Source organism: Triturus cristatus, chromosome 3_2 (assembly GCF_964204655.1).
Source record: "Triturus cristatus chromosome 3_2, aTriCri1.1, whole genome shotgun sequence".
Classification (NCBI taxonomy): domain Eukaryota; kingdom Metazoa; phylum Chordata; class Amphibia; order Caudata; family Salamandridae; genus Triturus; species Triturus cristatus.
This window is the reverse complement of record NC_140584.1, coordinates 28,318,239-28,340,905: the sequence shown is the minus strand read 5'-3', so window position 1 is coordinate 28,340,905 and position 22,667 is coordinate 28,318,239. Positions and strand designations below refer to the sequence as shown.

Here is a 22,667-nt window from a genome sequence, read left to right as displayed (position 1 = left end):
TTGACAGGCAGCATGGTCTTTCTTCTTTTCAATACATTTAGATTGTCAATGGTCCCCCTTCACTCATCCTCTCTTCTTTCCCTACAAGACATTTTCTGTCGGCAGTAATGCAATACCGGATACTTCACAAACAACCCAAATGAACAATAAATAAAAATACATAGTCATCTATAAAGACCCTGTATAGGTTATGACAAGAATGATCATCAATGTCAACATAAAGGTTCTGCATTTCTTTGTCATCATGTTCGATCATCAACATAATTTATAAAGCCAGACATTGTGTATGCATGTGTATGTATATATATATATATATGTTCACCAAAACTGCCCCAGCTTTGAAAGGGGACTCAATGATATGCACTTCCAAGGACAACAAATCCCACAATGCTTTGTAAATAAAGTTGCACTAAGCCAAGTCCACTGGGGGCGTTTAAAAGCGCATTGTACAGGAAGTGTTTTTTGGATGCCTGATCTTTGAAAGCCTATGAAGAAGAGGCGTTCAAGCCTCGAAACGCGTCGGCATGAGGACACCATTTGGCACAGGAGAGGCAGGCTACAGCGAGGTTGGAAAATGCCGAAGGGCAAGGGGAGCTGTTGAGTGCCCTTTCAAAGCTGGGGCAGTTTTGGTGAACAATATATATATATATATATATATATATATATATATAATCTACTGGCGGTCGCCAGTAGATAGTTATAGTTAGGACCGTGTTTCCATAGGAAATCCGCAACATTCTATTTGGAATAACTTTGGCGCCGGTTGAAGAATCCTCGCAAATTTTTCAAAACTAATGGGGCGCTACGCTCCGCTCCTACCCTGAAAGTCTCGGGGGGATTCGTCAAGCGGGGGCTAAGAAAAAAGGGGGGTCCCAAAACGCGTTTTCCCCATGCATTTTCCCATAGGACCTTTAGTCCGAGCTACAGACCGAACGGCTGAACAGAATTACTTGAAATTGGGCAGAGAGGTAGTCCTCAGGTCAGGGATGTGCCTTTTGCAGGTCTGGTGTAAATCTGTTCAGTAGGTCCTGAGAAAATAGCATTTAAATCAATATATATATCTGTAAGCGCGCTCCGTGCGCTTACGGTAAGCTTACCGTACGCGTACGGTGCCGTGCGCGAGCTCAATTCTGATTGGTGGTTACATGACTGTAAACATTCGAATCGGTCGAAATCAGAAAGTATCGGCCGCCATTTTCTGTCTCTCGCACTGAAAAACAAAGGTTGATAACATGAAAAGGGGGCAACGAAGAGAGTTGCAGACCCCCTAGCGTTCGTCAGGGGGTTCACGAAGGAGCAAAAAAGTATGAAAAATAAATTTAATAATTTTTAAAAAAAATCGCGGAGTGCGCGTACGGTAAGCTTACCGTACGCGTACGGTAAAAAAAAAAGAAAAAAAAAAAAAGAATTAACAATCACATTTAATATATAAATCTAAGGACCCCCAAGAGAGAAAAAACCAATTGATATTTTGTAAAAAATTGCGAGGCGTGCACGGTACAAAATGCGCAACGTGGGCGCTCGGTGCGCGAAGCGCACCGCGCGCGCAAAAATTAAAAATAAATACATAACTTAGCATTTAAAAAACCGTACAAATTCACTGAAAAAACCATATGTTTCACACACGTTATAGTTAGGAATTAGCATTTAAAAAACTTTGCAAATTCACTTAAAAAAACCATAGGTTTCACACAAGTTATAGTTAGCTGTACATTTCACTCTTAAAAAACCAATGAAATTCCACGTTATAGTTAGATCAGGTAACTATAACTTGCGCGACCGCAATGCACAATGTGTCATTTCAGATGTCATCATTGATGTCATGAGTGATGTCACTGACCATGTCATAAGTGATGTAATATGTGACGTCATCAGCAGTGCATTGCGGGCGCGCAAGTTCTAGTTACCTGATCTAACTATAACGTGGAATTTCATTGGTTTTTTACGAGTGAAATGTACAGCTAACTTGTGTGAAACCTATGGTTTTTTAAGTGAATATATATATATATATATATATTCTCCCAAATACCCTTTCGACGGTAATGAAGATGCACTCACTCGGGTTCCAATTTGGCCTTTTAGTTAATGCAAAATTGCATCCCAAGTGAGTGCGTATTCATTACCGCCGAAACGGTATTTGGGAGAATTGCAACCGGCTTAGTTCTGCTGGAGAAGTACGCACCGCCCCAAAGAAGAAGCGCCGGTGTTCTAAACAAGGCTGAGAACGGAGGAGATGTATATATACATACAGATATATATATATATATATATATATATATATATATATATTATCTACTGGCGGTCGCCAGTAGATAGTTATAGTTAGGACCGTGTTTCCATAGGAAATCCGCAACATTCTATTTGGAATAACTTTGGCGCCGGTTGACGAATCCTCGCAAAATTTGCAAAATAGGTGGGGCACTCCGCTCCGCTCCTACCCTGAAAGTCTCGGGGGGATTCGTCAAGTGGGGGCCGAGAAAAAAGGGGGGTCCAAAAACGCATTTTCCCCATGCATTTTTCCATAGGGACCTTTAGTCCAAGGTACAGCCCGAACAGCTTAACAGAATTACTTGAAATTTGGCAGAGAGGTAGTTCTCGGCTCAGGGAAGTGCCTTTTGCAGGTCTGGTGTCAATCTGTTCAGTAGTTCCTGAGAAAATCAAAAGTAAAATCATATATATATGTGGGCGGAGCCTAACCACACATCACATCCTGAGATCTGATTGGCTGTCAGCACTTCATCCAAGAAGTGTTGGCAGCCATATTGGGACCAATATACATGATAGCACCTCATTAAAAAGCATTGCAGTTAATAGAAGGTTTTAAGACATAAGTTACATTATAAATCATTTGTTGATGGTACCATACTCATTTTAGGAATTGTGGTATGTTCTAAGGTGATTTCACCATGTGAAAAAGCCTTCTGCTGGGATATCATGATTGAGAGAAAAATATTTTCTCATGCTTTTCCTACAGAGGTTTGGAAGGTGATCTCTAAGCTAAACTGAGAGCATATTTTCTGTAAATTCACATTATCTTTCTCAGTCATGTGAGAATGAAGTCTGACATTCTCAGTAAAACATGTACATCCAACAAGGGCAGAGACTGTCAGTTGATTCCTTTGTGTTCTACTGCAGCTTCCCAGAGTGTTCCAAAGAACAACTAGAGCGCTAACAGTCCTACTTATGATAAACGTATGGCACACCTGAAGCCATCTTGCTTGGATTAAAGTGGTAACTCTTAAAACATTTAATTTAAAAAGGAACAAAATGAGGGGGTTCATTTTTCCATAAAAAGTAGGATTAGTGCTGCAGAAAGAAAAATTAGGGCACATTTTGACTTCTCAAATCCTCTTCTATTTCATTAAAAAATTCTGACATGCAGACTGAAACATGCACTTTCAATACCAGCAGCAGTTTTCCCTGGTGAGCAGTAGCTTTACTACAGTGATCTAATGAGCAAAAAGAGTGCTAACATTCTGAATTTATGGCAAATGTGTGACACATCTGAATGCCTTCTTGATGGAATCAAAGTAAAAAACTGAAAGTATTTCCTACTGAGGAGACTGCAGTAAATGAGGAAATTAGGAAACTTCATAACAAATAAGTCTCCCAAGATGGCCACCAGAGACAAAAGAGCCCAAATGTAGCCCAAATATCACCCAGATGTAGCCCAAGTATAGCCCAATGACAGAATGTCCCAGAGTGTTCTTAAAAACAACTAGAGCGCTTACTGTCTTCATTATGACAAAAGTATGGCACACCTGAAGCCATCTTGATTGGAATAAACTGGTAACACTTAAAACATTTAATTTAAAAAGGAACACAATAAGAGGGTTCATTTTGCCATAGACATTATGATTAATGCTGAAGAAAGAAAATGAGGGCACATTTCGAGTGACTTCTCAAACCCTCTTCTATTTCATTAAAAAATTCTGACATGCAGACTGAAACATGCACTTTTAATACCAGGAGCAGACTTCCATGGTGAACAGTATGTTGTACTCTTACATGAAGTAGACGCTGATAGCCATGTAAGTTCTTTAGTACCTTTATTCCAGTAGTACAGCAAGTTGGTCTACAGGTACATCCAACAGGTAGTACAGGTAACAGGATAAGGTAAAGTAGGTTAGCCCAGTAGTCAGTCCTTGGTCCTATGCCACAGCAAACACCTTTGTAGTATCAAACCCCCTTGGTAGTATCTAACCCCACCAGGAGCAGCCTGCCTGCTGCTCAGCCCATCTGTAACTGTCATACCTCACCCAGTCAGACTCCCAACGTTCTAAGCATCACAGCATTCTCAACATTCTACTCCAAACACACACTGTGGCTGATCAGCAGGTGAACTGGTAAACTGCAAGATATGAAAATACTATGCAGGGCATAACATATCCCCCTTCTTTTAAAATGAAAAACAAAAGTGACATTTGTACTATGGGAATACAACAATGCTATATGAATAAACCACGCACAAAAAGAAAATACACTTATAATAAAATGATTCAAAACTCAAAGATGTCTAAATGTGTTAAACAACACGAAAGATTCAAAGGCAATAAAAAGAATATAACAGATTGAGACAATAAGAAGCGTATAGCACAAGGGAAACAAACCCACGACCCAACTCAATCTATAAAACATTCTGAAGCATAATGCACGTATTGCCAAATCTCAAACATAGCAAAATTACCCATGAAAAGAATGAATCAAAACCAGGGATGTGCAATTAAGAACATCACGAGAGATAATGAACCATTCAAAGTAGAGAACGGATAATATACAACAATTGCAAAATTGAGTACAACAACCCATCCTCTCCCAAAAACAAAATGAGAAAGTGTCATTGCGTTAGACAAAAGGTAACCACCTTGCCACTGTATTTGAGTCTAACTCCCATGCATGCACATCCTGAATAGGATTGACCTTGAAAAGCATGGGAGTTAGACTCAAATACAGTGGCAAGTAACGCCAACACGAGGCATCATCAAAATATGGCGCTAAACAGCAGTCCATGTTTGTCTTGATCTTTGCTGCGCCTAAGTACTTGTAGACAAATATCTCCAAGACATACACTTTCCTTTTAGGCGCAGAACTTGTGGGCGTACACACAGCCACACTGTACAGCACTCTGTTGGTGGGGCCGTCCGATGTACAGGACACTGGTGGGGTTGCGAAGAGTGCTGTGCCACTTTCCTTTGTTGCTTGTGTCATCTTGAGTTACTTCTTTTGTTGCGCTGTTTGAAATTTCTTCTTCTTGTTACTAAATCATCTCCAAGGGCATGTAGGGCAGTGAGTAAGTCTCCAACTCTCGCTCGTCGCCAAAAATATGTTGTACTCTTACATGAAGTAGACGCTGATAGCCATGTAAGTTCTTTAGTACCTTTATTCCAGTAGTACAGCAAGTTGGTCTACAGGTACATCCAACAGGTAGTACAGGTAACAGGATAAGGTAAAGTAGGTTAGCCCAGTAGTCAGTCCTTGGTCCTATGCCACAGCAAACACCTTTGTAGTATCAAACCCCCTTGGTAGTATCTAACCCCACCAGGAGCAGCCTGCCTGCTGCTCAGCCCATCTGTAACTGTCATACCTCACCCAGTCAGACTCCCAATGTTCTAAGCATCACAGCATTCTCAACATTCTACTCCAAACACACACTGTGGCTGATCAGCAGGTGAACTGGTAAACTGCAAGATATGAAAATACTATGCAGGGCATAACACAGTAGTTTTACTACAGTGATCTAATGAGCAACTAGAGGGCTAACATTCAGAATTTATGGCAAATGTGTGACATATCTGAATACCTTCATGATGGAATCAAAGTAAAAAACTGAAAGCATTTCCTACTGAGGAGACTGCAGTACATGAGGAAATTAGGAAACTTCATAACAAATAAATCTCCCAAGATGGCCACCGGAGACAAAAGAGCCCAAATGTAGCCCAAAATCACCCAGATGTAGCCCAAATATAGCCCAATGACAGAAGTGTGCAAAACACTTATAATTTTGTGTTTTTGCAGTGTTATATAGTGCAGACTTGTCAGGTATTGGAGTGCTTTACATGAGCATTGGTTACATCACACTAGAACAAATTCATTTTGGTTGTAGACATGGGGAGACTAAGTGATTTGACCAGAATCACAGAATGTCGAGCTGAAGCAGAAACTCCAACCTGGTTCCCCAGTTGCAAAGTCTGCAGTTCTGGAAGTAACACCACATCCTCTCCCCTAAGTGCAACATTTAATCAAGTGGTCAACTGGATAAAAAAACATAAAGATAACAAATAATTTAAAAGTGCTTTGTCGCTATTTGAAAACTCAGAAAATAAGTCCTTATTTTAGTCTTTAAGAGCACTAACCATAATTTTGATGCCAATAAGACCCTCTCATATATGTAAATTCTAAAGGAAATGCTCTAGGTATTACAGTTTTGATTACATCAAGATGACGTCAGGCGTTCCACACTTTTGTAATAAATATAGAATGTTAGCAATCTAGTTGTTCATTAGGATACTGTTGAGAGGCAGAGGCCAGGGGCACGGACTCTGAAAATTGAAGGCAGGTAGGAGAGTGCAAAGGCAACAATTTAACCACAATGAGCAGGCAGGAAGGGCCGTGGCAGCACAACAGACTATGGAGGGCAGTGGAAAGGGGGGCAGGGGCAACAAACCAACAATATAGGACTTGCAAGAGAGGCTGTGGCAACGTAATAGACCATTGTGGGCAGAAGGAAGAGGCAATGGTAGTACAACCATACATGCCAACAGACCCGATTCAGCCAGGAAACGTCCAATGTTTTTAAGCTCAAATGGGCTTTATTTGATCTGTCTCCGGTCTACAATCTCCTCTTTTTCAATGTATCTCAAAGGGGAAAATCAATACCCCAGTTTTTTTTTCAAAATCTCCTTCTTACCAAGTTCAAAATGTTCGCAAGTATGGTACATTGGATCATGGAAGGAAATGGGGTAGGGACATGGACTTGGATAACAGAGGACAGGAGGGACATGGAGAGGTGCACCAAACTGACCCTGCAGGGCAGGCATCAGGGTTTGCAGCAGCACAATACACCACACAGGGCATGCGGGACGGGAGTGCAGCACAACAATCCATAGAAAGCAAGAGGGAGGGGACAGGACCATGCACATGGACAACAGAGAACAGAGGGGCAAGAGGCAATGGTAGCTAGCTAACCATAATGGACAGACAGGAGAGAAAGCTGCAGCATAACAGACCATAAAGGGCAGGAGGGACGGATCAGGGGCATTACAATGGAACAGACACGCCAGGAGGGAGGGAGTAGGGGTCTGCACATGTAAACAGAGGGCTGGGGGCAAGGGGCAGGGCAGGAGCAGCAAGATAGCCATGGAGGTCAGGCAGGATGGGCACTAGAAGCAAGACACACCATGAAGAGCAACAGTGAGACTGTGATAGCATACACACAGACCATGGAGGGAAGGTGGCAGCTAACTGACCACACAGGGAAGGTGGGAGGGGCCATGGCAGCACAGAAGACCATGCATGGCAAGTGGGAGGGATAGTGGCAGCACAATCGCTATGATGGGCAAGAAGGAGGGTGCAGGGGCATGCACAAAGGACGATGGAGGATAGAAGGGAGCTGTGCACAGACAAGAAAGTTCAGGGGAAGGGGCCTCACAACAGACCACACGGGGCAGGCAGGAGGAGCAGTTGCAGCACAACAGACCAGGGAGGGCAGAAGGGTGTGGCAGTACAATGGACCATGTAGGACTGGAGGAAGAGGATAGGGGCATGGCATGTGGACAGGCAGGGTGGAGGTGGCAGGGACAGGTTACAGTCATCTGACAATGCTAGGCAGGTGGGAGGGGAGTGGCAGCTCAACAGAACACTCAGAGTAGATAGGAGTGGCAGGTCCATGGAACATGGTTGGCAAAAAGGATGGAGCAGGGGCATGCACAAAGACATCGGAGGGCAGGGGGAAGGAGAATAGGGGCAGCAAGCTAAGCACAGAGTTTAAGCAGGAGGTCAATGATGGGGCATAGAATTGGGCAATGGAGGGCAGGAGGAGTGGACTGGTACATCATACTAAATTGAGGGCAGTGGCAGCACATCAGACCATGCATGGCAGGAGGGAGGAGGCTAGTCCATGGATTCACACAACAGAGGATAGGGAGGAGGGGGATGGGGCAGCAAGCTAACTGTTCAGAGAAGGCGGGTATTAGGAACTTTATTGTTTTTAAAACGTGTGTCTGTGCGAACTACTTAAAATATGAACGAGTATGCAGCATAATCTCACTTTTATTCAGGAAGAAGAGGACGTTTGTGACTGACTCAGGGCTCACTTGGCAGAAACACCCCCTGACCCTCCACCCCCTATCACAAAATGTAATGCCCGTGAAAAGGGTAGGTGAACACAGTGTTATATAGAACATAGTCCTGAGAGCACGATTGAAAATGAAAACTAGATATAGTGTATGGTATAAACTATGCACCAAAAAGTGTGATATAAGATGAACCGGGAGTGAAATATAATATGCAATACATTGTGCGCAATGACAGATTCATTGGAGAGCGCGAGATAGCACAGGCACTAGCGCGTGCTATGCGATGTGCGCCTTGGAGTGTAATATGCACAGGGCAGTGTTGTGTAACCTAACTAGTCTCTAAAGTTGCAATATATAAAATATGTGCTGGGGAGTGTAACGTTGCATATGCACTGTGACAAAGATATGGATCCCAGATTGTAATATGTATGGCATAGCACTGTGCGTTATAACATAGGCATCGAGGAAGGCACGTTAGATGGGGCAATATAACCCGTGCGAAGACAAGTGTGGCATGAAATTATTCACGGGGTGGTGTGACAGTGCACATGGGCTAGAGAGTGTCATAGCATATGCACTAGCTGGTGGAATACAACACAGAGGTGTGTGGCACTCGGCAGGCAATGGTGGGTGTAACGCAGCATTGGGCTCTGCCAGGAGCGCGCTGTGACTCTCAAGTGATGTTCGTCCCCTTTCCAGAGAGTAAAATAAAAAGTATTACACATCCGGCAGTGGATGTGTGTTTTATTAACCGTGAGGGGGGTTTCTTACATAGCTTTGGTCGAATTTTCGTCGAATCCCCTTTGAATGGCTTGGTGTGCATGTGTATTAAATGTGCCCGCCAATAGCTACCCATGTTTGTGTAAATAAACGACAAGGGTGTCTACCGGGATTAGGCACGGTAGGGCATCAGACATGTCAGAGCTTCACTAGTGGTGTAAATACATTCCACATGGATTCATTGTATGCATAGTTGCCTTTTAATGAAGATCACTCAAATCGTCATGGTGATAGGTACGTACGGTTTGTCCAGCATGTCCTAGGTGTGTCTATAAATATATATTTTTTTAAAATAATAAAAAACAGTGGCCGGCCCGGGGGATTGGGGTCAAAAAAATATAATTAGGAGACAGGCCCTGGGGGATGGGGTCATCAGGGCGAATAAATTAGAATAAGAAGGGGAACCACACAGCCCCCTTCTTAAAAAATTAAAATAAATAAAAGACTGGCATCGTGCCGGAGGCCACGCCCCCTCCTTGCAGCACTCTGCAAACGCACCCCCTGGCGAGTTGTAAGTTGGGGAATTAATTCCTCTTCAATACTGAGGGTCCCTGAGGGCCAACTAGCCCAACAGGCATCTCCAGTATGCGCCAGGGAGCTGCACTGCAGACAGGTGTTCTGAGCCCAAGCCCCTTTTTACACCACTCTGCAACACAGCTCTGTGGCGCTTACTGGAGGTACCTAGTGGTCTAGTTTGACCCTAAAGACCCTTAGGATTCAAGGGGACTTAATCTCTCAACTTAGAACAGCCACAGGGCGCGTTTACACAGTGGTGAAGGGAGGGGACGGGGCCTGAGGTGACGTGTGCAAACACGCACTATGGCACGTTTTAAATTGGGGATATAATTTCCCTTCAATACTGAGGGCACCTGGGGGCTAACTAGCCCACCAAGTGCTTCCAGTAAGCGCCACTGAGCTGCATTGCAGAGAGGTGGTCCAGGCCGTGCCACTTTTTACACCTCTCTGCAACGCAGCTCTGTGGCACTTACTGGAGGTACCTAGTGGGCTAGTTGGACCCTAGGGACCCTCAGGATTCAAATGAACTTAATCTCCCAACTAAAAACGGACACAGGGCGTGTTTACACAGTGGTGAAGGGAGGGAACGGGGCCTGAGTTAACGTGTGCAAAAACGCCCTGTGGCCTGTTTTAAGAGGTAGTTTTAATCCCCCTGCCCTATTGTATACTAGGGGCTTACAGAGGAGGTCATGTTAATCACAGGGGGACCCCAACGCATAATGTTCACTAGTGTATGTAGGTGTTTTCACTGTATTCTAAGTGTCTTTTAACATCGCACTGGCTCTAGGACTGGTTAGTCAGACTCAGTTACCACCAGTATCCGTCTGAAAAAGTTGAGGGTACAGGATGATTTTGCAACAAGGCTTCTTTCTGCTCTTCTTTTTGTTCTTTCTGCACGTTATCCTTCTTCCTGCACTTTTCTTCGTCTTTGAGGACTTCTGTTGCTTCTTTCTGCACTTCTTTTTTTTCTTTCTGTCCATTTTTTCTTCTTTCTTCACATGTCCTATCTCTGTAGGCATAGTTAGAAATTAGCATTTAAAAAACCTTTGAAATTCACAGAAAAAAACCATAGGTTTCAGGGGTGTTATAGTTAGCTGGACTTTTCACTTGTACAAAACCATTGAAATTCCCCCGTTATAGTTAGTTCAGCTAACTATAACTCGCGCGCCCGCAATGCACTGCTGATGACGTCACATATTACATCACTCATGACATGGTCAGTGACATCACCCATGACATCACTGATGACATCTCAAATGACATCACTGATGACATCATCCTTGTGATAGAGTGACAGACCTCCTCTCCCCCAATATAACCTTTGATACACACATTCAAAAATAGAAACTAAAATTTTCAAAACAATGGACATACCAATACCAGTTACAACAACCTCTTCAGTAATTCTAAGATCCACATACACATCCACTCATTCACCAACAGTCCTATACAGTCACTCATACAAGTACTCACTCATCATATGTACTCCTACACCTATACATCCTGTTACACAATGACACTCATCCATAGAGTTACTCACACACAGTCACTCATGCTAATAAAGAATCAAACATACATTTACTTGCATATACAGTTATACACACACCACCACACTTACTTCTACGGAAACTTACACATACTTAGTCTTTTAAACAATCACTTATAGAAACACATACTTATTCATACAGGAACTCTTTCAATCTTTCACTCTCACATATACTCACTTATATACACCAATAGTCACATATACTAGTTTAAAACATATGTAGTTACTCATAAAGACACTATTGAGACAGTCATTCACTCACTAACACACCCATACACACACTCATCCACCCATACAGTCCTGCACACATGCTGTCTTCAACACATACAAACAGTGAGTCACTCATTCATGCACCTATGCACTACGTAATAACCCCCACCGAACCATGCAGACACTCAGACTGATAATCAAAAAACCAACTAATAACCTATATAGACACCCATGTAGCTACTCACCAACCCATGCAGCCACTTATACACAAAGTGAGAGACTGATACAGATATTTACATATTTAAACATTACTCACTAAGACATGTATTCACTATGATACACAATCAATTTTTCAAAAACAAATCATCCATTTAGACACTTATATACTCATTTATTCTTCCATCGACCTTGAGATATACATATATAAAACATATTTAATTTTCAGAAAAACACACATTCACTAGATGATGTCATCAGTGATGTCATTTGAGATGTCATCAGTGATGTCATGAGTGATGTCACTGACCATGTCATGAGTGATGTAATATGTGACGTCATCAGCAGTGCATTGCGGGCGCGCGAGTTATAGTTAGCTGAACTAACTATAACGGGGGAATTTCAATGGTTTTGTACAAGTGAAAAGTCCAGCTAACTATAACACCCCTGAAACCTATGTTTTTTTCAGTGAATTTATATATATATATATATATATATACATACATACATACATACATACATACATACACACACACACACTTTCACTTAAAAAAAGCTCTGGTTGAAGGGATGTTATTGTTAGTTTTAAAAAGTTATGATTTAACTGATATTTTCACCTAATGAAACTACTAAAATTCACTTGTTGGTTATCTCAAGTAACTATAACTCGTGCCCTAAAGTAACAATAACTTGTGCCCTCGCTATGCACAGTGTTATCAAGGATGTAATTTCAAATGTCATTGGGAAAGTTACTAATGCAGTTAATGAAAATGTCTTGGGGATGTAATATGTGAGTGTACAAGAAATGCATGGTCATGCCGGGAGTTAAAGTTCATTTAAGGCACAAATTATAGTTACTGGCCTCCGCTCGCAGATCCAACATGGTGGAACCTCGGTGTGAAATATAAATACATTTTGAGTCTTAATTTCTCAAAAACTACTGAATTGATTTATACCAAATCACTAAAAGCAGGCTTTCTGGATCAAGATCTAGCCTTCTGCAAATTTGGTGTCCTTCCTTTTAGCCATTTTGCAGTATCGCTGTTCAATTTTCCTATGGAAAACTGCATGATACAGTGTTTTTGCTCCCACCCTGAAAAGTTCCAGAAAGAAACAACGGCAGAATAGACTTTTTTTTGGAAAGTTTTGTGAAGATTCATCAAGAGGCACCAAAGTTATTAGCAAGCCAAAAAAATCAATTTCCTAGGAAATGTGACCTAACTATAACTGCCCAGTGGTGACTGTCACTTGGTAACAGATATAGCAGGACCAGCTCTAGGGTGCTGCAACCGGTGCAGCCGCACCTGGTGCTGACCTTGGGGGAACACAGTGTATAGAAATAACATGGTTTTAAAACCATCTGCTATAGAGTTCCTTTTGTGTCCAGCAGGTTTCAGGCAACAATATAAAATGCCAAGATTACTCTGGTGCTTAATCTTCCTGCTGGAGAGAGATCAGAGTTTTGTCTAGTGGCAGTTTCCACTCATGATAAAGTAGTGCAGAGGGCTAATATGCCTTCTGCAAAGAACGTCTGCCATGCAAGCCCCAGCACGCAAATCACTGAAGTGAATTTTATTAAAGATCGCTCACTAGGTTACTGCTTTTGTCACTGAAATATTTTTTTGTTACTTGAAGCTTATAAGTTACAAACCTAATATAGCACAGTGAGCTTTGAACGGCCAAAGAGGAGCCTGAAAAATGCATGACATTGGTTAGAACATTATTTTTTTCTCCCAGTCTTTATTTGTCCTAATGTTGCTAAAAAGTCTTCATTTGGGTAGAAATACAATCTTATTAGTAAGCCAACCACAGTGGTACCATTTGAATTCTGAGTTTGCGATTCTCCGCACCAAACACTTAAAATATACCGCCTACTAGTATCGGTGACATGTGACTTCTATCCCTTGTAATCCTTATTGTCTTATGCAACATTTCCTATAGACTGATTTGCAAGTGCATGATGCATTGGCTCTGTATAATTTGTGCGTGATGTAAAGCGCTGTAATTTCCTACAGAAAAAATACCCAACAAAACGTTGAAATCTACACACTGGAATACAATCACTTGTTTTATAGAATTACGTTTATTAATTTATAAAAAAAGGTTCCAAAGAATTTTATAAGGCTTTTGGGTGCTTTCAATGTACTAGATGAGAACCCACATTCCTCTTCGTGTAGTATCGCTTTCTAGTAAACAAAGAAATTCTAAAAAACAATTTACACTGTTTCACCGAATGCGTCATCCAGCAACATTTGTGGCCTCTATCGGGCGATTTTTACATTTTCCTTCTTCAGATGCCTTTTTCATTTGTTTTACATTAGGAAACTGTACAACGTTATAAGTTACAAGGCTTTACATTACCACTATATGCTTGCGAGGAGCACTTTTGAGGATTAAAAAAAGGGGAAGAATACAATGGCACGTGGAGTTTTCTTTGGTACATCTATTTGCACTTCTTTATCTCTGGTTTACAAGTTGGACTGCACGAGGTTTTTTTGGTTTTCAGTAAAGGTCGATGTCTTATGTGATGCTTAAATACAGCATTTAGTGGCCATTAAAGCAGAAATGTTTAACATGTTCCAAGTGTCGATTTCTTAGTGCATTGCCTGGCTCTCAACAAAATGGTGTCTTGTGCTGCTCTCCCACTTCACACATCGCCTCTATTCCTCGTCAGACTGGTTGAGGAGCGCTACTTCGATGCCATTTTGATCTGGCTTTAGCTTCCTTATTCCAATCTCGACCTCTCCCGTGATCCTCTTGTGCCTGTTGAGACAGCTGTGCAGAGCAAAGAGAAAGAAAAGGAACAAAACCAGTTAACATAGCTAGTGATCTGAAGGGAGCAGAGGAGCAATGGTCGATATGTGTATCAAGCAAAGCAGAAAAACAAAGAGGCAGGGACCAATGATTTAGATTGGACTAGAGAGCTACCGAAAGCTCGAGCCAGGATTGAGACTGAAGCCTGGCTCTGGCTCAGCTCGAGGCCCTGTTGAAACTCATGTGGCTTCTGCATGCCTTCCTCCCACTACCCAGGATATGGCCTTGGGGCCAGAGATGCAGACTGTGGACCAGGAAACCAGGTAAGAGTCTCCGCATTGCTCAACATTCTAGGCCTTATTCATGAAAAGTGTTGCATCGCTGGGGTGAAACAGTGATGCAACACTTTTCAGTGCGCCATCCATTCGACACCATGGATGCACCAAATGTACTGAACGGCGTTCCACGTCGCAAGGATTTACAGATACGTCAGTTCTGTAGGCCCAAAAATGGCACATTGCTGGAGTGTGTCTGGAAAGACGCAACTCCAGCAGTTTGTCATTTCATGTGGGGCAAGCCCCTTGTGAAAAGGCCTTCATCACCCCTTATGTCTGCTTCAAGCAGACGTAAGGATTTGACGTGGTAGCAGTGACGCAGTGAAATCTCATAGATTTCATAGCGCCACTTCTACGCTTTACGGCGTTGGAACGTCCACCCTGCATACATCATACCTGTTGCAGGTATAATGTAGCACAGAGGTTGACAAAGTGACGCATCTACCTAGATGAGTCACTTAGTAAATATGGCGCAGTGTGGCGCATTATGTATGCCGGCGCGTCACAAAAAATGTCAACAGCGGTGTAAGGGCCTCATAAATGAGGCCGCCTGTGTTTCTGGGCAAAAAATGTTATCCTATTGTCCCTATAACCCAGTGGTTCCCAAACTGTGCGCCGCGGCACCCCAGTGCGCCGTTAGGAGTAGCCAGGGGCGCCGTGCACGATGTGTGAAAGATAGCCTGTGGCTGTGCTGAGGAAGCTTCTAATGTAGTTGAGAGAATGTGCGTGATTAACAAATGATGCGGTCAGCTTGAAGGCAGCAAGTGAATCTTATTTAACACCCAGCCGCCCGCGGCGCAGGGGGGAGTTACAAATGCCACCTGTGTAATCTGGAATCACTTTGGCCCAAGAGCACAACAATGCGTTTACGACGTGCTTTAAAGTAGCCTCCGCCTATGCACAGCAGACTGTTGATCGTTATCGCTGCCCGTGTTCTGCTGTGCCTCCGAGGACCCTGCACAATTTACACAGGTTGGTTGCACATTAGAATACTACTTTCTTACTGCAAAAAACAGGAGACATGAAAAACCCGTGCCCGGCCAAGCCCTTGTAATTATACTGGCTGCTGTTCCCCCACCTTGTTCGTGTCCGCGCCAGAATTTAAAAGATAGAAATTCCAGTGGGCAAACTCGCTGCAGCTGTGGAAATAGGCTGCATTGCAGCCTGGATTAGTTTCCCGGCCCCAGTCTGACCCTCTGCCATGGCCAGGCACGAGGCATGTCATTATTATTATTGTGATAAATAACGTAACCAGTTTCCTTCTCAGCCTCCGTGAAAGCAGTTCCCCCTTCTTCCCTCCATATATTTCTCCCTGTTAGTAACACGAGTAAGGCCTCCCAAATAAAATTAGCATTTTCAAACCTTATCTACGATCACACGCTGAGGTGCTGTCCGGAAGAGTATTAATATGTTACAACAAATATCTAGATGGGCCCTTATTTAGAGGAAAAAAGAATATATAGGATATGCCTTATTTAGAATTCTTTCTTCGATGTATATTCATGCTTAAAGACTGATGGTACTTTTAATAATGGCTGTCACTTCGGATTTTTAGCTATTAATTAGCCCTGCATAGCAGAAGGAAATGCTAAAGAATTTTGTAAAATTGAAATGAAGAGGAACAGACTGCTCCTAAAAAGCGCAGAGAAAAACATTTCCTTAATGAGGATCAGAGATTGATTTTAGATGCTCAACTCAAACTTTTCCTTGAGCAACGGGATTTCAGTGTTAATAGAGTCCGTGATAGTGAGCGAGGGAGAGGTTAACAGTAGGAGCATGTCTCACACAAAACAGAATATACTCATTTAAGAAAAGATGTAGTAAGTAGCTGTTTGGCTTGGAAGGACCCCTGGCAAGGAGTGATTTTCATTTCACATGAATACTTTGCTCCTCCTGTTACCCAGTATTTAGAAACACAAAAGAAATTAAAAAAAAGTACTTTACACAAAACATGGGAATGCCCTCCAACTTCAGGATAGACTCGAGTCAGAAGCTTTTTAGGCGGCAAATAGAGGGATATGCATCAAAGCCACATATAGAGCCAGGAAAATATCAATGCAAATTGAAGATGAAATGCAAAATGTTGGTAAAGTAGACAGCTTGAGGTAATTAATAGAGACTGCTCAGTTCTGGATGCCCAGACTCTGCAGTTCCTGACTGCTTCAGTTCACTGACCAGAGTCTGCAGTTCCTGACTGCTCTAATTCAGTGACCAGAGTCTGCAGTTCCTGACTGCTCTAATTCAGTGACCAGAGTCTGCAGTTCCTGACTGTTCCAATTCAGTGACCAGACTCTGCAGTCACCTGACTGCTCTAATTCACTGACCAGACTCTGCAGTTCCTGACTGCTCTAATTCAGTGGCCAGAGTCTGCAGTTCCTGACTGCTCTAATACAGTGACCAGACTCTGAAGTTCCTCACTGCTCCAGTTCACTGACCAGAGTCTGCAGTTCCTGACTGCTCTAATTCAGGGACCAGAGTCTGCAGTCACCTGACTGCTCTAATTCAGTGACCAGAGTCTGCAGTCATCTGACTGCTCTACTTCTGTGACCAGAGTCTACAATCACATGACTGACCCAGCTCTTATGCCTGGACTCTTCATTATGTGTGGTTAAAAAAGGTTGTCAAGTCATGGAAACATATTTGGCAATTAATATTGTATCGTTTCTCACTTAACCAATTGAAGTTTTAATTAAACAACTGTTATCTTTTTATTTTGTTACAAATATGATTGTAATACCTTCATCTGCTTTAATTTCAGGGAGAAAATTGGAAGTACGACCGAGGTCGGGCTTACATCCTACCACCAGTAAAAAAAAAAGTGACATGATGGGGAGCCACGGCCAACTGCCAATTTGGTCAAGGGAGCCATAGGTCTAAAAAGTTTGGGAACCACTGCTATAACCAATGCATGTGACCTTTTGTAATGTAACTGATGCTCATGTAAAGCGCTCCAGGTCAAGTTTGCACTACACTTTAAAAACTTCAGAAAAATGCACTAAGAGGTAAAAACAAATCCTTAACAAAAGGGAAGACAAGAAGATAAATGTTTTCTGGCTTATTTGTACAAAGTGAAAGCAGAAAAGCTGGATAAATCTTAGCTTCCCTGCTTAAATTGTGCGATCTTAGGCAAATATTGGATTTCACAAACTCTTTAGGTTTCGCCTGCACAGTGCTTGCGCTGCGCTGCGCTTGTGAAATCTCTTGTAGTTAATATATCTTAAAAGGAGCCTCTTATCAGTATCCACAGCCGAATTACTGTGTTCATTCACTGTTATGTGGAACTTTTTTTTGTAAACTTCCACTGGCTACATACATTTATGAAATTTCTACTAAAGCTGTTCACACTGTTCAAGCCCCATTCACTGTCAAGATAAGATCTCTTCCCACGGAAAAGGCAGACAGCTTCTAATAGTATGTTTGCTTTCTATTATTACTTAGTTGTGTAAAGCAGATACTTTAGCCTTAGATTGTTTCCGGCATTTCATATTCATGCCCGAGTACCTTTTTTGTACTTTTTTCCTCATTATTGCATTGAAGTTTTCAACTTAATCTATTTGATCATTATAATCAAATTCTAAATATTGTATTAAACATTGTATGTTAAAAATTAGGTTAATATACAAGAGCGATGCTATATTTTATTCTAAACAGGCAGCCACAAGTGTAGTTACCTTGCAGAGAACAGGGTCATGACTTTAATGGTGCAGCAGCTGTAGTCGCACTGGGCGCAAAAGTTGTCAGAGCTCCTCTAAACACATAATATTGCTATGTTTGACTATTAAACAGGCAGTCATAATTGCAGTTACCTTGCAGTTAAAAGGGACTGAATTTGAATGGTGCAGCAGGTGCAGTGGCACCAGGGCCAAGCATTCTAGGTACCTCACTAAACCCAGATTATTGCTCAAATTTAAAACTAAACAGGCAGCCACGAATACAGTTACCTTGCAGACAACAAAGTCATGATTTCATTAGTGCAGCAGGTGCAGTGACATCAGGACCAAAAGCTCTTGGGCACCCCACTAAACACCTACAATTGCTATATTTTACCTCTAAACTGGCAGTCACAAGTGCAGTTACCTTGCAGACAACAGGGTCATGATTTGAATTGTGCTGCAGATGCAGTGGCACCGGGCCCAAACATTGTCATAAGTAAGGGTGGGCGCAGTGCTCCGCGCCGCTCCGCCCACGGAGTGTGCGTAGTACTGCCCACTTCGCGCTGCGCAAAGTAGGCGTAGCAGGGGCAGACTACGCACACCCCACGGCGAAGCAGAGTTGCCCGCCACCCGCCTCCCTCACGTCCTCATTTTACAATTATTAGAAACATTAGATAAAGAAAAATGACTTACCTTAGCTGCCGCGTCCCGGGGCTCCATCTTGCTGCTTTCTGAATAGCTTCTTCCTCTCAAATCCGCATGCGCGGGCGCCCGCGCATTCGTGAGGAAGAAGATATCCTGGAAACAGCAAGATGGAGCCCCGGGACGCGGCAGCTCAGGTAAGTAATTTTTCTTTATCTAATGTTTCTAATAATTGAAAAATGAGGGCGGGAGGGAGGCGGGGGGTGCGTAGTGGGGCTACGCGAAGTGTGCAGGTGGGCGTAGATTTGCCCCCACTCCGTATTGCTTCACGTAGCCTCACTACGCCCAGGGCTGGTCAGAACTCCTCTAAACACCTAATATTGCTATACTATACAAACAGTCACAATTGCAGTTACCTTGCAATTAAAAGTGGCTTGAATTAAGTGGTGCAGCAGGTGCAGTGGCACTGGGTCCAAAAGCTCAGGCAACCCACTAGTCAACTAATATTGCTATATTTTACAACTTAACACGCTCATGATTTGAATGGTGCAGCAGGCGCAGTGGCACCAGGACAAGAAGTCATCAAAACTCCTCTAAACACCTAATAGTGCTATTTTACAACTAAACACACATCATAAGTGCAGTTATCTAGCATGCAATAGGGTCATGATTGCAATAGTGTAGCAGGTTCTGTGGCACAGGGACCAACAGCTCCAGGCACCCCACTAAACACCTAATATTGCTATATTTTATTCCTAAACAGGCAACCACAAGTGCAGTTACCTTGCAGACAACAGGGCCATGATTTAAATGGTGCAGGAGGTGCAGTAGCACCGGGCCCAAAAGTTGTCAGAACTCCTCTAAACACATAATATTGCTTAATTTGACAACTAGTCTTTGACGAAAGATGGGTACCCCCTACATTATTATTTATAGGTCTAGGACAAAGGTTTGAAAATAAAACAATGAAATAAGAGGGGTGTCCTCTCAGACCTGTATTGCTTCTACCAAGGCTAAAATAGCTCACGGCTGGTCTAATGAAAAACGTCATCCTTGTAGGGATCTCATGTTATTCTTAGTTTATCGTTTTCATTTGAATATTCATTTCTTTAATTCATAATCTTTTTGTACATAATGTTCACTATTGAAATAAACATACAACAATAAATACATATATACCATACATAAAGTCCTGTACAATGTGTTCCTTTGGTTTTATGGCACGACACAGAGGCCAACATTATGCAAATATCCTTTATTGCCACAGCTCGGCAGTTACAATGAAGAGAATATAGAACTTTAAACAACATTCCAATACACTATATATTCTATGAACATGCAGCCATCTTCCTTCTTTGTTGGTGCTGCTCAGACCCTCCTTTTACTCGTGCTTATGCTGTGCGTATGTTTGCTTGCCTTTTGTCTGTCGCATACCGGGGTCCAATTGGCCCTATCATGCGATTACTTCTATCTTTTGTCAATTGATAATGCAATTGAACGTGGTCTTTTATTGTTTTAAAATGCTTTTTCTTACCTTCCTAAATATATAACTCTTTCAACTTTTAAACAATTGGCGCTTTTCTACTGGGTTTTATCGACCCTTGTGCCTCTCTCTTTTATTCCGCTTTGTCCCTGGCATCGCTCTAACTTGATCTAAATCGTTCCCCTTTCGCTCGCGTCTTTTCAAACGACGAGACAGCATCCCCGTGGCCTGGCAGTGCTCTGAGCGCGACAGGCATACGGACTGCAATGCGGCCACGCTTCCGTTCCCTACCAGCGCTCTGAGTGCTGACGGGCACAAGCACTTCTGCTGCCAAAAGGATAATACTTTTTGTGCTCGCTTGGAGCGCCTGCATTTCTCCGCTCGTGGTGGAGCTCGGGAGGCACCCGGAGACATCATAGACCCTTCTTCCCCTACAACGGTGCACTTTTAATCGCGTACTGCGGATGTGACAATCATTCAACGAAAGGCCCCATGCGGTAACCACGCATGCAAGAGACGTGCGTGGTTATCATAGCTACAGCAGACAACACTTGACAGTTGCTGTTTGATCGGTTTCGACTTGTTGTCGAGGGAGAAATTAACTCGGACACACCCTACCTGGGAAATTTAACCCCTATCTTCACAATTCATTGGAAAATTAACCCCTCAGGTTAATCTTTGAAGGTTATTTTTACCATTCATATAGGTTTTCTTACTATTTTATCTTGAATAACACTATTAATCCCTACAATCTAATTGACTATATTTAAAAAAAAAAAGGGGGATTTTCAGAATGTCTCCTAACGCTGATACCAACCTAGAGGGTAAGATGGAGTCAATGGTCTCGAAGGCCATGGATAAAGTTATGGACTCATTCAATTAGACTATTAATAAACAATTTGAATCCCTGTCAAGGGCATGGCCCTCTACCAGTACAGCGCATTCGTTTGGCGCAAAAGGGGCAGTTAAGGCCCCCAAGAAAAGAGCTGCACCAGAACACACCGTTAAAGGTGCTAAAAAGACTAAGAAAACAGGAAAAGCAGCTCATTCACGCTTTTCCGGCGGTGACCAGAACGATGTCTTGGGCATCACACAAGGGCAACAATCTGACCCAGAACTCCCTATACATATCGACAGTGACAAACCAGATGAGGCAGAAATAGATCTCTCCTGCTCATCAGGGTTTGACACAGACATTGAAGATCCGGGAGACAAAACATTGGAAAGCAATGACGAGGCAAGCAAGGCCTCAGGTTCCAAAATGGGTATTATCGACCCCTTCGGGGACTTTATATTCGACCCCCTGTTAATCAAACATCCCCTTTCTCCCGAATGACTACCTTCCCAACATGTAGCAGACTACATTAGTTTCTGGCTGAGAAGGGAGATCCGAATGCCCTCGCCCATCTCTTCCATCCAAGATTGCAATGACCCCGACCTCAACCCTAAGGTTGTTGCTTTCCTTGCAAAGGGTGCAAAAGACCCTAGAAAATGCATAGACAAAAGCCTAAGGTCATGCCAAGACCGTCTTCTGGACACTATTGGGCCCTTAACAAAAATGTTTGAGTTGGCTGAAAGCGCTTACATCGAGGGAACTCCTATCGACCCTAAGGAGCTACGTGAATGGGTCCAACGAACCATCTGCCTACTTGGCAATGCAAACACTGCCATTTCTAATGAACGCAGGAAGGGCGTACTCCTCAAAATTGACCCTAAACTCATCGAATTAGCAAACAAGGAGGGAGGAGCCACCTCACAGGGACTCCTCTTTGGAGAGGATTTTATTCTCGACATGGCCAAATAGGTCGGTGCATTTAGTTCAATCCAAAAGTCGCAACGCGACATTAAAAAGGTCTTCCAAGACAAAATTTTCGGAAAGGCCGGGAGAATGCGGGCTTGGTTACCCGGCCGTGGCCAATCTACCTCAAGACCCTTTCTGGGACTAGGATCCAGATTCCAACAATCATCCTTCTATGGAAACCAACCATTCTTCCCTCAAAGGCAAAGAAGCAGGGGAAGACCATTCCGAGGCGCGAGAAGAAGCAGAGGATTCTCCGCAGGTAGGAATATTGAAAGACCTTTCAGATACCCCTATAAAGGTGGGAGGGAGACTAGCCCTTTTCTCTGGGAACTGGACCTTAGTAACTCAAGACCCCTGGGTTCCGGAAACTGTCAAGGGACACATAATAGAATTCACGGATACCCCCTTTCAGTCAAAGAGACCTCGCAAGATAACCT

At 42.9% G+C, this 22,667-nt stretch overlaps 1 protein-coding gene across 4 annotated transcripts in view; it reads right to left on the bottom strand.

Annotated features, from left to right (window-relative positions):
* Window positions 1–13,626: 13,626 nt before the first annotated feature.
* The window catches only part of TMEM45B (transmembrane protein 45B), a 333,246-nt gene continuing 324,205 nt past the window's right edge, over window positions 13,627–22,667 (bottom strand). For all 4 annotated transcript variants that reach the window (XM_085647203.1, XM_085647200.1, XM_085647202.1 and 1 more), the window contains one exon: window positions 13,627–14,337. In XM_085647203.1, coding sequence (XP_085503329.1) covers window positions 14,223–14,337 — 115 coding nt within the window. In that variant the 3' untranslated portion in view covers window positions 13,627–14,222. The remainder of the gene's footprint in view (window positions 14,338–22,667) is intronic.